This window comes from Columba livia, chromosome 6 (assembly GCF_036013475.1).
Source record: "Columba livia isolate bColLiv1 breed racing homer chromosome 6, bColLiv1.pat.W.v2, whole genome shotgun sequence".
NCBI lineage: Eukaryota > Metazoa > Chordata > Aves > Columbiformes > Columbidae > Columba > Columba livia.
This window is the reverse complement of record NC_088607.1, coordinates 9,859,157-9,875,773: the sequence shown is the minus strand read 5'-3', so window position 1 is coordinate 9,875,773 and position 16,617 is coordinate 9,859,157. Positions and strand designations below refer to the sequence as shown.

The 16,617-nt window shown below is 44.9% G+C and overlaps 1 protein-coding gene across 28 annotated transcripts in view; it reads left to right on the top strand.

The window, feature by feature from the left end:
- Window positions 1-16,617, top strand: part of TCF7L2 (transcription factor 7 like 2) — a 177,451-nt gene that overhangs the window by 57,491 nt on the left and 103,343 nt on the right. For 24 of the 28 annotated variants that reach the window (XM_065066985.1, XM_065066987.1, XM_065066989.1 and 21 more), the window contains exon 4: window positions 5,121-5,222. The exons of the other annotated variants lie outside the window; for them this stretch is intronic. In XM_065066985.1, coding sequence (XP_064923057.1) covers window positions 5,121-5,222 — 102 coding nt within the window. The remainder of the gene's footprint in view (window positions 1-5,120; window positions 5,223-16,617) is intronic. 28 annotated transcript variants of the gene reach the window in all.

Here is a 16,617-nt window from a genome sequence, read left to right as displayed (position 1 = left end):
GTGTTGTGCAGCTTTCTCTCCGTTTAAAAATACAGTGTGTTGTTTTTATTTTTAATTGCATTTATATATTTATGTGCTGTGAGACATCACTCGTAGGGCATTCCAGCAGTGAGAACAATAGCGTGACAAGGGAGCAGGTCCAGGTTGGACACCGGTGCAGGAAACACCTGCGAGCTGTGTGCCATCCCTTCCATCGGGGACGTGTCACTGCGAGCTCGGCCCCGGCGCAGGGGGTGGCTGCTGGCCGTGAGTAAGAGTTCCCACTAAACTCCTTTAGTCTTGGATATGAGTTTTAGCTGCTTTTGACCAACTCTGCTGTGCAGTGTTGGGAAGGATGTCTGTTTGTCCCACCGGTGCCCAGGGAGGTATTTGGGGCGGTGGACACGCAGAGCTGCTCTCGGTGGGTCTGCGCTCTGCAGGACCTGGTTGCAGATGGGAGGTGAGGATGTGCTGCTTGCAGGAGTGGAGGGCAGGGGTGGCTTTTTTTTGTTCTCCTTCTACAAAAACAAATCTGGGCTGTTCAAATCATTTGCCTTTTCCCTTGTGCTGACAATTTAACAGCCTTTTTAAAAGCTTTGGTTTCTCTCAAGTACGCTCGCCCCATACGTGTTTTAATTTTTGTGCAGAGGCCTGGAGCTTAACAATTATTCTGCTTAAGCTCTCCGAGACTTGCCATAAAACTTTTTTTTTTTTTAAACACACACATGCTAATGATCCCCATCAGATCATATTGTTAAACAGGGAATATAATACTTATGGCAAGATGACATTATTTTAAAAAATGGTAAAAGCAGGCCAGCAGAGCCCATTTCAACAGTTTTGCTCCAAAATAATTTGTGCAGATTTGTTAGAGTTAATTTGTTGAAAAGTTCAATGTTTGTACAGGCAAATCCTAATTTCCACACTAAGACACAGAGGCAGGAGAGGAGTGAGTGTGTGTCCAGCTTTAGCAGGAGCAGGATGGTGGGAACTTCCCTCCCTCCTTCCCTTCCCCCCCCGGTGCAGGAATGTAAAATCAGTGTCAGAAGGCTGGGAAAGTCGGCTTCGGATTTTTGTGGACTCCTTGCAAATCAGAGGAACTGCCTGGCTCAAATCTGCATTTAGAGCCGAGAGAAGAGGATTTCCTGCTATTTAGTTGCTTGAGGAAGGAAAGGATTTACCTCTCCGCTGCAACAAGACTTAATTTTTCTCCTCTTTAATAAGAATATCGCAGCATAGGGCAGCAGTAGTAAACCTGTGAAAGTAATCACTCCTCTCCCCCTTCTTCCCTCACCCCCCCCGTGCCATGATGCGGCTCCCCCCTGCCCGAGCATCCTCCCACCCCAGCTCTGGCCGTGGCTTGGCGTCCTCCATGGTGAAAGAGAGAGTTGTGGAGGGGGCGGCTGCTGCTCCAGCGTGGCTCCCTGGGCCGGCCGCCTCGCTCGGCCCGCCATCTGGATCCAGTTAGCTCTCTCGGCAGTAGGGCTGAGTCTCATTTCCTCCAACCAGTAATGTTATATAGGCAGTGATCCTGTTCTGCCCTAACATAATTGAAAATTATGTGTATTGTAGACTCGCAGCGCTGAAATGTAGACTCGTAAAAATCTGTGGCTCAGGTAGCCTGTGGAGATTGAATTTGGCACACAATGAAGCTTTTATGTAAAGTAAGAATTATAAGCCACCACATCAATATTGTGTTACAGGCATGACAATTCTTGGATGAGGAGGCCTTGAGTCAGGCTCGTCACCTTAAACAATGCTAATATTTCATACTTTATCAACGGGGCTGGCGTTTTGACGCCAGCAAATTGGACTTCTTCTCTTTAGCAAGCGTCCTGCTGTTGAAGCTGTGGGTTCGTTAGCTTGACACAGGCATTGGCTGCGGGCTCTGGCCCTCTGTCTGATGGACAGAACATCTCACCCTTGGCGGGACTGGGATGCTGCTCAGGATTCTGGCCACTTGGTAGAGCTTGTGGAAGTTGCTTTATTGAGCCTTGTGGGATTCTGCTTTCCATGGGGACTGTTTATTTTATTTTTTCCCCCCACTGGTGGAAATGGAAGCTGTCCATGTGTGTGCAAGACTGAGCCCTCTGGGTTTGGACTGTTCCTGCAGGGCTCCACATTCATGTCCAAGAGGAGGAGCAGCTTTGGCTGCGTTTTAGCCTTTGTACTGTAAGAATTCTTGGATCCTCTTTGGCAGGGGTGGGTAAGAGAAGGACTTTACTGAGAGTCTGGACTGAGGGTTTTAAAGGCAGAACAGCAAAGTAGCAGTTAGACCTTCTGAAACTTTTCATCTTGCACTTAGGCTGCTCAGCTTGGTGCGGGAGCACCAGTGCTGGAAGTACTGGCGCTTGTGAGTTCGAGGTGGAACAACCATACCTTCTTGCTCTGTTTCTTCTAAGGGTGTGTGTTGCTAGTGAAGACCAGCAGGACTGACAGTCCTGAAGGCTTTGTAATCCCTGCAATACTTTACCGACTGGATGTGGTCTGATGTGAGCTTGCTCACGCTGCTGCGTCAGTGCCTCAGTCTTGGAAAAGCCCACGTGTTTCTTGGCCTGTCTTTTAGGACAGCTACTGACCTGAGCTCCTTCATGGGTTGTCATGGACGTAGGAATATTCCAGGGTTGCTCATGACCACAGAGTGGTCATGGAACATTGAGGGCGGTTGGTTTATTTTGGTGGGTAGTGGCTTCATGGCCATTTCCTGAAGTGCCACCAGTTGAGCTGGCAGGTTCTTGTAAGTGCTTTAGCTGTGGTGGTAGTAACTTCTTACTCTCCTAAATGGTTGTGGAGTTTGAAACAGAGTTGTGTACCATGAGGCACACATCCTGGAAGGAAGTTTTCCTTGGAAGAAGGGAAAAATACTTCAATAGCTGGCTGGAAAACCTGAGGAAGCTGGTAGTAGCTGTGACCCATCGTGACCCTTTCTGCAAGTTCATGTGCCCCTTTAGGTGGTGTTAAAATCACTGCCTAAGACAACTGATGGACTTCTAAAAATGTAGCAGTTGGCTTGTTTAATAGTGCCATCTGCAAATCTGAAATGTATCAGATTTCCCCTCAAGTTAAGAAGCTCTCAGTTGGCTTAGGTTTTGGGTTAATTTTCTCTGCACTTGGGTTGCATTTTTAAGCACTTTTTTTGAAACCACAAAGGGTTAGAAAGTTACTTTAACATCATCTCAACTTTAAAATTTATGTTGTGGTCACCTACATTGAAGAGCAGGGATTTGATACAAGCGATCAAGTATCTGGAGGCTTACAATTGAGTCATAAGAATTAGAAATGTCGCTTACAGGAGACTAGTTCTGGTTTGTTTGGGTTTTCTTTCTTGTTTTTAAGAAGTGCTGAAACATTCTAGTCCACATTGCACAAATCCCAAATGTGAAGATGAATAAAAACAAGACTTCTTGGAACTTCAGGAACTTGTATGGGGCGCAAATCCAGAGTATGGGGTTTGTTTATTTGCATTCCAATAGCTCAGAAATCTCAGGCCCTCCAAGCGATGGGAATTGGTAATGCATCCTCCTGCCGACTGCTGCTTCTGGTCACCTCCGTGCCCAGGGTCTTGCAGCAAACAGGCCTTGCATGCTAGCAAATGTTTTGCATACGTGAGCAAATGTGATAGTGATGTGCTGAAAGCATGGAACCAGATCTGCTTCCTTCCTTCATGGAGATTTAGATACAGCTTCCTTTGTTCGCCTGGGGTGCTGGGGGTTGTTTCTGTGTGGTTCTCCTTCAAGATTACTCTTGAAAACAAAACGAAACACCATGGAACGGGTAAACAACTGTTTCTCTTAGATGTTTTCTAGGAATAGATGTGTTAGGTCAACTGGAGTCTAGTGCTAAGTAGGATCTTTTGCAGCGGCCTGATCTATTCGTACAGCTGCTTTTCTTAGTTCTGGGAGAGGATTGAAAGTAAGTGGCAGTATACATATCTTCCACCACAATACAGAGCTTTTAGAGATTAACCAGTATGCCTAATTGGCACAGTGCAGCACCATGCAGAGAGGAAAGATTGGGCTGAAATTATATTTAGATGTACTGTGCAGAGGAGTATTTGGACTAACTGATTTCTCTGTGGGGCTGCTTTTGGTCAGAATCAAGTACTTCTGATGCAGCAATCTGGGTACCAGCTCAAGACTTCAACTATTTGGTGGAAGCCTTGAGCTCTGCTGTGTAATCTGGCTGGGGTGCAATGGATCCTCTGGTGGGTTTAGCAGAGGATGCGCATGACCAGAGCTGAAGTTTTAGTCGATATTTGATGCTGGTTAAATCCGTGGGAATGTTCTGCTCCTTCTTGAAATGTGGTTAAGCTGTGGTTCAGCCCATGTGCCGATGACAGTGACATAAAGAAGTAGTGGCTGTCCCCAAGCGCCTGGCCAGCACAGCTGAGCCTGAGTGCACCAGGGTCTGCTCTGGTTTGGACATCATCAACAGGAGAGCTTATTAAGTTTGGTCTTGTAATTGAATAAGTTACACTGTGCAAGTCCCTTGAGGGTTGTTTGACAGTAGGTTTCCTCCTGGTGATAGTGAGCAAGAAGCAAATAATCCATGGTGGCTTCTAGAAATGGTGAAAAGTAGAAAAAATACATTCTAAGGCTCAGTGTTACTGAGTCTTTCTGGGGTAGACCTCTGCCTTTAGGGCTTATACAGCACTGGGAAGCTGGAGGAGTTGACATGATGTGCTTGTTGAAAGAATGACAGGTGACCTATTAAATGATGAGATCATATTCTTAACCCATGATACCTTTTTTCACTCTTCTGAGACTGCTAATCCACCTTCCCCTCCCTTGTCCCATCCTCTCCATGGTTTTAGTATTTGATTTCTGTGTGGGTTTTATCGTTGTTCTAGATATGCTACGATATGCTAGATATGCTACGATTAAAAAAATCAATGTAATACCATCTTTGCAATCTATTTTATTTTCTTATTCTTGAACTGTAATGTGGTGGTATGAAATTGCTAAGTCTGCTGCACAGACTTTGTCTCCACAAACATGCAAAGTCGTCTTAATTTTTGTTTCAGTTCCTTGCATGAGTTTTAATTTATGTATTTTTACCCATGTTATCTGAGATTTGTTATTTTTTTTGCCTTTCTTTTTTGAACTCATTTTTCTTTCCCCATTTTTGTTTCCTCCATCCAGTATCTGCAGATGAAATGGCCACTGCTTGATGTTCAGGCAGGGAGCCTTCAGAGTAGACAAGCCCTCAAGGATGCTAGGTCTCCATCTCCAGCACATATTGTTGTAAGTAAACACAGAAAGACGTTCTTCATTTGTTGTTATTTTTTAAGGCATTTGATGGTAATGGCATTGGTTGTCATCAATTTTATTTTACACAAAGCAAATAGAAATATTTCAAAACAAATAAAAATCCTAACGAGCCCATGTTAAAAAGAGGGGGAATACATTTGCTATTGCTGGGATGTTTATGAAATTATCATTCATGTGCCTGGTAGGAGGGAACAGAGTTGAAAATACTTTTAATTTGCACACCGCACAATTAGTTAGTGGCAATGAAGTCCAATCAGGCTGCTTTACACATCTGACAATGTTGAACTGAAGAGAATGAAAGGATGCTTTTGGAAAGCATTAAAAGCATAAAAACCCAGCCTGTTCTGCATCCTTTACTAAAGAAATCTTGAATGATAGTTGGAGAGTTTGTCAGTATTTTACCTGGCTCAACAGAGCCAAGCTCAATTGAGTACATGTCCCTTCGTGTTGTGATGACTTCTCATTTAGTATAAAAAGTGTTATCAAACGTTTACTACTTACCTGCAAAATATAGAACTTTCTTTATAAGCTAAAAATAGCTTTTCTAATTAACTTCCCAGTTAAATTTCCTTGCTTCTATTGTAAAAGCAATGTTGAGTTTGAAATGTTCCATACAAATTTGCATGAGAGGGAATTGGGGTTTCATTTTACTTTCTAGAATAGCATCCGTAGAGGTCTAAAAAGAAACTGTTTATTTATGTGGTGTTATGCATTGGCCCATCCTCACCCATAGCCACTGTCTAATGTTACGGAGCATCTTAGCTCTGAGTGTTCATCTAGGAAACTTATCTCTGGAGAAGATGACATGGGGTGGGTTGGAATACTTTTTGAAATGTGTTGTCATCAAGTTTTACTTTTTTTTTTTAAGAAAACCTTTTTTTATAACTAATGGCTGACAAGGTGAATCCCAGGAAAAGAAACATTGCTCGTTCTTTATCTTTTGTTATGCTATCTAAAGCTGACATAGCTGGTAGATCATCCAAGGTGCACATGGGTTTTGTTAGAAATCTAAAATCACACTAAACATTTTTGAGGAGTTTCTTATTATATTGTTGTCTGTTTAACTTGAGATTTCATCCCTTTGCTGTGTCTCGGTTTTTTATTTAAAAAGAAAAAAGCTTTCCTGTCTTTTAGAGTCTGTAGCTTCTAAACCATCCCCCAGTACGGCAGAGAGCAATGGGCACAGGGCTGGTATTTGCTCAGTCGATATCTAGCACTGGTCACTTCACTTTTTCAGAACAACTTTGCTTTTCCCTCCTGTCCACTTGCGTTGCCACTGGAGGAAGAGATCAGAGAAAAAATATTTGGCTGGTTATTTAGAAACCTACAGCCGTCAAAACCTGCTGTCTTCTTATTCTTAATAAGAAATGAACCAAAGTAACTTCCTTGTTTTAATTCGTGTTTAACTGCTGTGCTGGAGGACCGGCGGGGGGCACGGGAGCAGTGTGGGGCTGCAGGAGCTGATGGTGAAGGGAGCAGCAGGTTCCTCCTGGCTGGCTGCAGCCTGGGAGGGCAGGTGGAGCGTGGTGGGATCACTTGTGCTGAGCATCCCCTCTTCCCAAACCCTCCCAGCATGCAGGAGAGCGAGTGCTTGGCTTTAAAAGCCAAAGCAGCTCGTTGTGCTGGGGGGCTAGTTGGGGTCCCAGCTCCCCCAGCCCTCTCTAGCCGGACATGGGCGAGGTGGAGGCAAGTGGACAATACAAAAAAAAAAGGATCAAAAATCCCGATCATTTTGGAAAATGAAGAGAAACCTGTTTCCAGGAAGGCTGAGGTTGATCTGCCTTGCATTTTGACCATTTATGGGGTTCTTATGGGTCTCTTTAAAAGCTGTTTCCCTCTGCTATTCAATAAAAAGCATATTTACCATAGCAACCACTTAGGCCGTGAGGAACATATACTACCTCTGAGATGGAGGCCACCTTCCAAAAGAGCCACAGCTGGCATTTGTAATGTGATCTTTTGTGCTACTTACAATGTTGGAGGGAGAGGAGAAGGGGGGAGGGAGGGGGGAGTAGTGGGGTTTTTGGGAGGAGGGGGGTTCTGCAAGGTTTCATGTTTATTTCTAGCAGTAAACTGTTTTGTCTTATTCTGTTAAAATAAATAAATAAGGGGCAGCTTTTTTTCTACACTTTTTCTTGGCATCCGCCCCAGGTCACATTCATTCCGTGGAGTAAAAATGGTCTTATTTTTGGTAAATAAAGTTAGAGCGGGTAGAGACATTTGGGGGAGATGAAGCGGCTGCAGATGCCGGTTGGCCTGGGATGTGTTGGGCTCCTCTGGTGTCCCCGCTGTGCCTGCCCATAGCACCTGGGACCTGGCCGCTCCTGCACAAGGCTCTACACCTGCTTCTGCATTCACAAAAACGCGATTAATTTTTTTATGGAACAATAAGGGGTGTTTCATGGACACGCTGATGTTTCTGTGCAAGCGTAATGTGTAACATATAGGGATAGAAACTGGTTCTCCACCCACATTGCTGTATCTCATCTACCCACCAAAAGTACCCATGCCAGTTTTTCATCTTGAAATCAGTTCTACTGCCCTGAAGATCTATGGGAAAATGCTAACACCTGCAAATCGTTTCTTATCTTCCCCTCTCTCTGAAATGAGGATTTGAGGCTAATCTTTATAGCTGGTTTGCAGAGAGAGGAGAGTGGGGGGTGGGAAATTTTTCCCCCCCTCTTTTCCTTTTTTCTTTTTCCTTCCTTTTTTCTTTATTAATGTTCTTGCTTCTCAGTGCTTGGCTGTGAGTACCGCGAGCTGTGTGTCAGGGCTGCAGCCTTTACGCCCGGCTCCATTGAAACTCCCCTTGGCTTCAGCGCAGGTTTTAATGGCTCAGGGCTGCAGAACATGGCTGTCTGTAATGTCTTAAGTAAAGTCTGTACTATTTGTCAGCCTTCCTCCTTTCAGATTTGTTTAAGGACATTGAGTTAAGACTACAAAAATTGAAGCAAAAGACCAGCATGAATAATTTGGCTGGATTGCCCCCAGTGCTGAGGGCTGGGTTAATACTGCTTTTCATGGTGCTCGAGAGAGTCTCCGAGGCCCATAATGAGAAACAGAATATTAAACTGAAATTATGTTCAGCATGTCTTGAGGAAGGTACAGCATGAGGCTCCATTTAAGACCAATGCATTTGTTTGCATTTAGGTGCTTCACTTGTCTTGTAACCCTCTCGCATCTTGCTCTGGCACAGTCATGCTGCTTATCTGTGTCCAAAGGTGAAAGAAAACTGGGGGAAAAATTGTTTTAATAGTATGCTATTAAGCTTGCTAGGTCAAAATTTTGAATTCAGCTTGGGGATAGTACTATTATGAGGCTGGGATATTTTTTTAAGGGTTTTAATGGTTATTTCTCTTATTTTCTGACCTGTGATTTCACTGAAGGTATTAAGACTTTGTAAAACAGTTTTAGCGGGAAGTTTTTTGGGTTGTAAAGCAGACCCTAGCAGGGTGCCTTGCCATGCTCCTGTAAGGGGGCAGGGTGCTGTTTGTCCTGAAATGGCACCTGATCTGCCTCACACGTGTGCACCAGTATAGTGGTGAGATCTGGGTGCCCCGGTGTGGGATTCTCACATAGAAATGTTCTGGTGGTGTGGACAGGCAAGTGAAAATGAGCATGCTATGTCTGTGTGAGGGTCTCCCAAATCTGCTCACTACAGAAAACAAGCTCCTTTAAAACTGTTTTTATCTATGCAACCTTAAGGAGAACACCAGTGCTGTTCTTCCATGTTCTCTGCAAAGTGAATTCTCTGGCTCAACCGTACTCAGTTTTGGGCAGGATTATGGGTGAAGGACCAGTCCTCTGTTCCTACCTCCTACAGACATTTGCTTTTAGCTTCCTTTGTACCAGGCAAAAACGTTCTGAACCCAAAATGGTGGTGGTTTGGTACGATATGTTTCTTACAAAACAGTTTAAGGTTTAAAAAATTCCTGCATATTCTTCTGCAGGGAGTCTTTTTGAAGTAAATATAAATGTTACTTTGCAGGAGGACTTGTAGTACTATTTGACCTGGGTTTTCTAATATGTAATGAAAACAGCCATAAAGTAGACTGAATCCCTAAGAACAAAGACTCACTGTGCGGTAGTGTATCTATTTTTTTTAAGGAGGTAAAAATGTGTTTTCTAAACAATATGACAAGCAAAACTGAGGGCAAGCCCATCTGAAGTGTGCTCACTGTTCTCAGCCTCTTTGCCTGACGTGGACAGTGGGTGTCTGGGATCGCCGGGCGGTTTGGAGGGGTCAGGAGATTTTTGCCAGAGCGGCTGGAATTGAAGCTGCACAGTCTGCCCTGCCTGATCCCTAATTTCTGTCAGTCTCATGTGGTTTACACTTTGAAGGAAAAGACAAATATGAAATAAAAGACAAATACCTACAAGTAACCACAAGATCTATCATGGCTAGACTGAAACATCCACCCCCATTATCCCTTCAAACCAGCAGTGGGGTGAATCCAGACCTTGTGCACAATCCTGAGCCATCTGGAAACTTCATCTTGCAACTTCCACTCGCAGTGCCCCAGGAGGGCTTTTAAAAGCTCTTGCTTTGTTTGTATTTAATATTTTGTTGTTCCTCTGCAGTAACCTCTTGAGATGTTCTTGGATTTCAGGCCATGTATGCCTGTGATGGGACACCCTTTTCCCTGGAGGTGTGCAGGGCGATCCTCTGAGTACACAAACTGTGTTGAGCGTTGCAGCAAACACAGTGATGTTGTGGAGAGAAGGAGCTGGGCATCATTCATGTCAGTACTTGGTGTCATGAGAGGAACTCAGGAGGTGAGGGCTGTGTCTGATCTGTGCTGGTACCCCAGCAGCCCCTGATGACAGGCAGGTCCCACCATGGTGCATGGACCCAGCACACAGATCCTTGAGACTCACGCTGCAGAAATAACCCTGCAGACTTAATTGGAAAGCTCCTGGAGTGACTCTTTCCTTTTTAACTGCTCTATAGTTTATTTGGCTAATTGCTCTGGCAGTTGCAAAGAAAACAAAATGTTTCATTAATGCATGCCCAAAAGTGTGCAGATATCCTGTGCTGAATTTTCAGAGATGCATGGAATTAAGCCACAGAACAAATTAAACTTGATGAGAATTTTGCGGCTAAATCTTTCACTAGTAATGCCTTTTGTTTTTTCATTGGGAAGGGTTGTGTTTAAAAAAATCTGTGTTCAAACCTGAATGTATAGGGCTAAGTATAGAATTCACCTACTGACAGCCCAATAAAATTATTTTGAGTGGATTCCTACAAAACACACACATTGTATTCAGTACCCACTAAATGTGAATGGGAAACCTGGTGCTTGGTTTGTGTAGAGCACAGAAGAATTGTGGACTCCTAAAAAGTAATTCTCTTGGTAATTTGACTGCTTCATGCTGTCGTGTTTACTCTGTGGCACAATGTCTGTACTCTACAGACCTTAATTAGGTACCGGAGGTAAACCCTCTGCTTTAGCGTCGAGACTGGGAAAATGTGCAGGCTTGTACCTCTTACCGTGAAGTGAGCAGGAATTTAATGCTTCTGCAAACATCGGTCGGCACTAAAGCACCTTCAGAAGACATCTTGGGGCTGGATTGGCAGCTGGGATGAATTGTCACGCTTGGTTGTAGTCAGGAGATCTGCGAGTAGCTCCAAGAACTCTGAAGTATTTCGATGTTGGGATATTTCAGCTGTGAATAAATGCTGTAAAATGTATAGTACTGCCAACCTCAATTGTTCTAGGATCATGAGTCAGGCCTCAAAAGATCATGAGGATTGGTAGGGGGTTTTTTGGTGTTGTTTTTTATTTGTTTTCTGTTTCTTAAATAATACATTTTGTATTCCCTTTATTTGTTCTGCTTCCTGAGCCTGCAGGGTATACTCCGCTCATTCTCAAACTTTTCTCTACAGCAGTTCAGGAGCTTGCTGTGTGCTGGAAGCGGAGGCTGAGCTTCTTCCCTAAACACTTGACTTCAAGGCTGCCATGCTTTAATAAAAATAGACTGGCTATCAAATTGTAGGAGCTGGCAACCCTAAGCAGCTGAGCAGGGGTGTTATGATATGCTCGTCACAGTTTGTTGAGCATCCTTTTCTTGTGAATCACCTGGCTGGACTTTGGGAGAACCTGGTCCTTGGTGCCTGTGAGGACTCTGGTTCATGGGTGCTGGGGTGGCTGAGCTTGAGATGGCTGTGGTGCTCCCACCTTACTGGACACAGCTCAGCAGGTCCTTCTGAAGCAGCAGGTTTATAGCCCAGGATATTGTGGTGAACCAGCATCAGCTTTGATTTCCTGGAGGGGCTGCGTTGCAGCTCTTGCTCTTGATCTGCAGCCATAAGATTTGACATTTTGGCGTCTTGTGGCACACCATATATATCTGGTATCTATCTGACACATTTGAGTATTGAAACTCTCTGGGTGAGAGGGAAACAAGGCAAAAACTTGCTCATCAGAAATCCTTAAGTAAGATGCAACTATGGTGCCTTCAGCTTGGTTGTGAGCTCATCTGCTGCAGGCTTCACTCTTGTTGTGTCTTTCATTTATAGAATACCCACCATGTCCCAAATGCAAAGCAAATATGACTCCCTAAATTCTGGCCCTTTCTGACTAGCTCCTTTAGGATACAGTAAACCTGCAGAGAACAATATTTCAAGGTAGAAACCTACACTGGGAAGGTGGTTTAGAAGAGCATTTTAGCACAGAGGAGCCCAAGCTATGTTTTGGATTCAGCCACATGGCAGTTTGCATTATGCTGGAGCATGCATTTAAAATTAACTTGTAGGGACTTGCGTGGGCCTAAAATTAAATATCAGCAAACCGTCAGCTCTCCTGCAGAAAAGGGAGAGGAACGGAGAGCGTGCAGACGGTCCGTCCCCGAAGCGCGGGGCGTGCGGGAGGACGGCAGCAGCAGCCGTGCGCCGCGGCTCGGTCTCGGCAGCTGGCAAAGAGCTGTGGCAGCGCCGGGTGATGCTGGAGAGCCAGATGGGTGAGCCTGTCAGATCAAAGATGATGGGTACCGAGGGTGGCAGACTTGGCAGGGCCGCTCGCTGCAGGTCCTTCTCCCCGCGCACCGTGACTGCGGCTGAAGTTTGTGGCTGCGTTCGATCTGGAGCTTAGAGAAGCGGGTATTGAATAATGCAGCCTGGTGTGGAGCTGGAGCCCATGCCGACTGGAGCAGGAGCAGCCATCGTGTGCAGAGCAGAGATTTAATGGGTTTGATACGGCCACATCACTGTTTTTTTCCCCGAATTTCTAGAACTGCAGTCTTCCCTTTCCAGTACAGTTCTGGGCTTGTTGATGTAGAGTGGAAAAGCCCAAATATGTAGTTGAAGTAGCTGTCTCAGAATAACTATTCCTCATTATCTCTCCATGCGGCCACTCTTATTCAGCAGTAAGAGGTCCTTTGTGCAGTTTAGCTTAATCCGCTTTGGAAACGGATTAAGCTAAATCTCACAAAGAAACTCTTAGTGCTGAGTAACAGTGTCCACACAGAGAGATAATTCGAAATAGTTGTTCTGCATTTTTCAATTCACAGCCGAGCCCTTGCACAAAAACTTCACGGTGCAGATGAGCCCACTTGAATAGGAACCCCCTATTTTCTGTCTAAACAAGGTCTGTGTATTGTGTCCAGGTGCTGTAGTAAAGAAAACAGTGAGTGCTTATCATTAGAAGGAAAGGAAGGAAGCTGGCATTGCTGGGCTGGGGACCATTTGTTTGCCAAATTGCTCAAGCCCAGGATTATTGCAGTTCTCATCAGTTCATGCAGTCTGGGATTAGATTATTCATGGGATACTTTACTTTTTGGACTGTACACATCTGTGCTCTCTTCTACAGAAGAAACTGGAGCTGTTCAGTAAGCCACCGCATAAAGAAAAGGAATGCTTTCTGCTTTGTCCTGTGCAGACCTATTTGGCAAGAGGCAGACCGATTTTAGAAAGCCTTTGGAGAGTGAGAGATGTTGCAAATAACAAGGAGTGATGCTGTCGTAAAAGAATCTCCCTCCCCTAACCTGTCCCCAGGCGATGTTCTGTACCTTATTTCACAAAATTAAGCTAGAAGGTTTGTCAAGCGACTCTGGTTTGGAATATGCAGTGGGAACCTTGTCTTGAAGCTTCGCTCGTACCTGACAGGGCAAAAATCATTCAGCGCTTTCCTGTGATGGGGAAGCATTGCTCATTCCTCTGTTTTACCAGTGCAAACAGAAAGATGTTAAGTAACTTTCCCAAGTTGACTTTGAAAAACTGATGATTTCCACATCTGCATTTTAAGCCATGTGAAAAGACCTGCAGCCCCACAGGAAAAAAACAAAAAAGAAACTGAAGCAGGTTTTGAAATCTAAACTAAAAAATCCTAACATGTATCAGACCTTAGAAAAAAGTTACTTTTGGTGCTATTTGTGTGCTCTCAATAACCCTCTGTGTCTGTGAATGCTTATGTCAGATGTACCTTACATCTTACCTCTCAGAATTAGGAAGTTTGGGGGAGATGAACCAGTCCTCCTCCCCCAGCAAGCTGTAGCTCTGCAGCCAGGCTCACCTGTGTGGGAAAGATTTTATTCATATATATATGTATATAAATATATAATGAGGGGTGGCCTGGTAGGAGGTCCTGGGTATGCATGGTTTGAGCCTGTATGTGTGTGTGTGCAAGAGGCAGGATGCTTTCTGATGAGCCCCTCTGATAGAATTAAGGCAAAACCAAATCATTGGTGTGTTTTGGTTGGTTGGTTTTTTTGCAGCCCTACCTCTCTACCGTCTCCTTGGTGTGAATTAAGGATCTGATAGTGCCCCTGGGGCCTTGCAGTGCTAGCCTGCAGAAAGAGGTGGGTCTGTGCTAGTTTCCTAGGAGAGAAGACCAGTTCTCTAACACGCATTTTTTCCTGTTGGCAGGACTCAAAGACTTCTCTACTACTATTACTGTGGAAACTAGCTTCCCCTTCCTTTGTACTTTCTAGGCCTTGATTCAAGAAATCATTAAACGTGAGCTGATGTCCATCCGTGTTCAGGACAGCACTTAAGTGCGTGCTCAAAGTATTGTCTTGCATAGTGATGATTTTCTGAGTTGCGGTGCTGGAAATGAGCCATTATTTGAAATAAAACCTCTTCCTGAGAGAGGGTTGTGGCTTCTACCTGTCCCCCAGTTAGCAAGTACTGGGAAAGGAAAGGGAGGTGGAGAACTAATAGGGTGTCCTGAGCTCCTCTCCCCTGAAGCTTGTCCTTGTGCTGATATATTTCTTCCCAGGGCTAAGGCTGTAGGAGGAGGTGACACACTGAGTAAGGGTTTTGGTCTCTTCTTGCTCATCTGCTCACTGGGAAATGCACAAAATCTCTGTGGTCTCCTCCTGTGGTTGGGAGGATACTGTCTGGAAGAGGGAAGACAAACCAGCAATATTTTGCCCTGTTATATGCCTGCAGAGCTCCGCAGTGCCAGCATTACATGTTATGGGGCTGTGACTATCCTGTAGTGAGGAAATGGTGATGGAAGAAAAAAGAGAGAAGGGACCTGAACACCTCCAGACATTTTTCGTTTGCATTTACAGCCCTGAACGCCTCTCCTGCTAAGCAGCTGCGTGGTAGCAGTATCATTAGGAAACCCCAAATGGCTGCAGTGCACAGAGATGTCCCTGGCGGCAGAACTTCTGTTGCTGCACATTGGGCATGTCTACATGGTTAATTAATATGAAGCAAGCAAGGGTTTGAATTGCTAAAGCCGTAGCTGCTCCACGTTGACTCCCCATCTCGATGCTTTTCAGGAGGGAAGTCATTTACTGGACATGAAGCAACCTGCTCTCATTAAAGGGCTGCGATGGCCAGGACCGCTTGCCTTGGGATAAGCTCTGGTGTGAATCTGAGGCATGCCGGTTGCTCCACAATTGCTGCCCGAGGGGGTAAACCTGAGGTAGCAGATGCCATTTGGACTGAAGGTGAAGTTTGCTCACGTCTGTGCCCGGAGCCGAGCGTGCGGCTGAGCAGTTAGGTGCTGCAAGACCTCAGTGAAGCTCACCCTGCAGTAACTTGTTCTGCTCATCACACCCAGAGCATGTCCAGGGAGCGTCTACTCACACTGTAAATGGACTGTTAAGCTCCGTTTCTGTGTAGGCGATCGTTTGGCCACCCAAAATGGCTGTGCGGAGGAACCTGTGGGATGAGTAAATGGTAAGAAAATGTGAGGGAGCAGCCCCAGCACTGATGGGAGAGGAGAATGGCCAGAGAGCTGGCTTATTAGCTTTCTGGCTGGCTCAGCTGCTTCTCGCTTGGGCACTGAGCTGGGCGTGCGGCTTGTGCATTAAAGCATCATCCTGCTTCTGTTTACTGGTTGTTGGGATTGGGTGCCTTAGTCTGAGGCTGGAAAATTAGGGATCCTTCTCTTCCCAAAAGCTGTCCAAGCCTGATGGTGACACCTCCCTGCAGACACGGTGTTTCACTGCTGTGATCACACAATGAGCAGGTCAAAGCGCTAGGCACAAATTAAATATAATTTCATTATCACTTATTGTTACCTGTATTTAAGAGGATCTAATAGGCAAGCTACTCTCAGAGAAGCAGGTTCTCCCCACTCTGAAGAGCTCAGGTCCAGGAGAGACGAGGTCTGTGCAGTGCAGGGAACGGCAGCGGATCAGTTGCTGTACACATGTGGCATGACGGGCACCGTGTGATCACATCCCTCTCCCGGCAAGGTGATGTGTTCTGCATATCGGATCATGGCAAAGCTGGGAGTGATGTACAGATCCCCTGACTCAGAGTTCACAGTCCAAATTGGTAGGCCAGCCTGTCTTTGACATGCATATTTAGTGCTGTAGTTGTCTTTGCATGTTCTGCTGGAGAGGACTAAAGGTAAAAAGAAAATAAAAAACCAACAAAAAACCTGGAACAACAACAACAACAAAACCCCAATTGCTCACCTGTCCTTCAGCACTTTTTCTCTTGGACATCTTTGAGATGTTTAAAAGAGCAACATGGGTTCCTGACATCAAAGAGTTAATAGTAGTGAGTGTACAGTAGCTCATTAGGACTTAAACGTGGGCTGCAAACTCAGAAATCTTGATAATTTTGGTCTATAAGGACACTGAACTTTCAACCCTAGTTCAGCAATAATAAATGCCAGTTAAGTAAGGCTTCCTTTTATGAAGAGAGGGTGGATGGATGCATTTCAATGGGCTTTAAAAGTATTGCTACTCCTTTCAGCGCCTGTTGGCCGAATGCATGTGGGCATGGGACGGCATTTCAAGATCTGCACAAAAAGCACTTTGAAGTGTAACCTTTGTGAGCACCTCAGCCAAACCTGAGTGCAGTGGAAGCAGCAGTTTGTTTATATATTTATTTGTTAGTCCTTTTCTTGCTTAAAAAAACCAAACAAACAAAAAAAAACCCCAAAAAAAACCTCCACACCAAAAC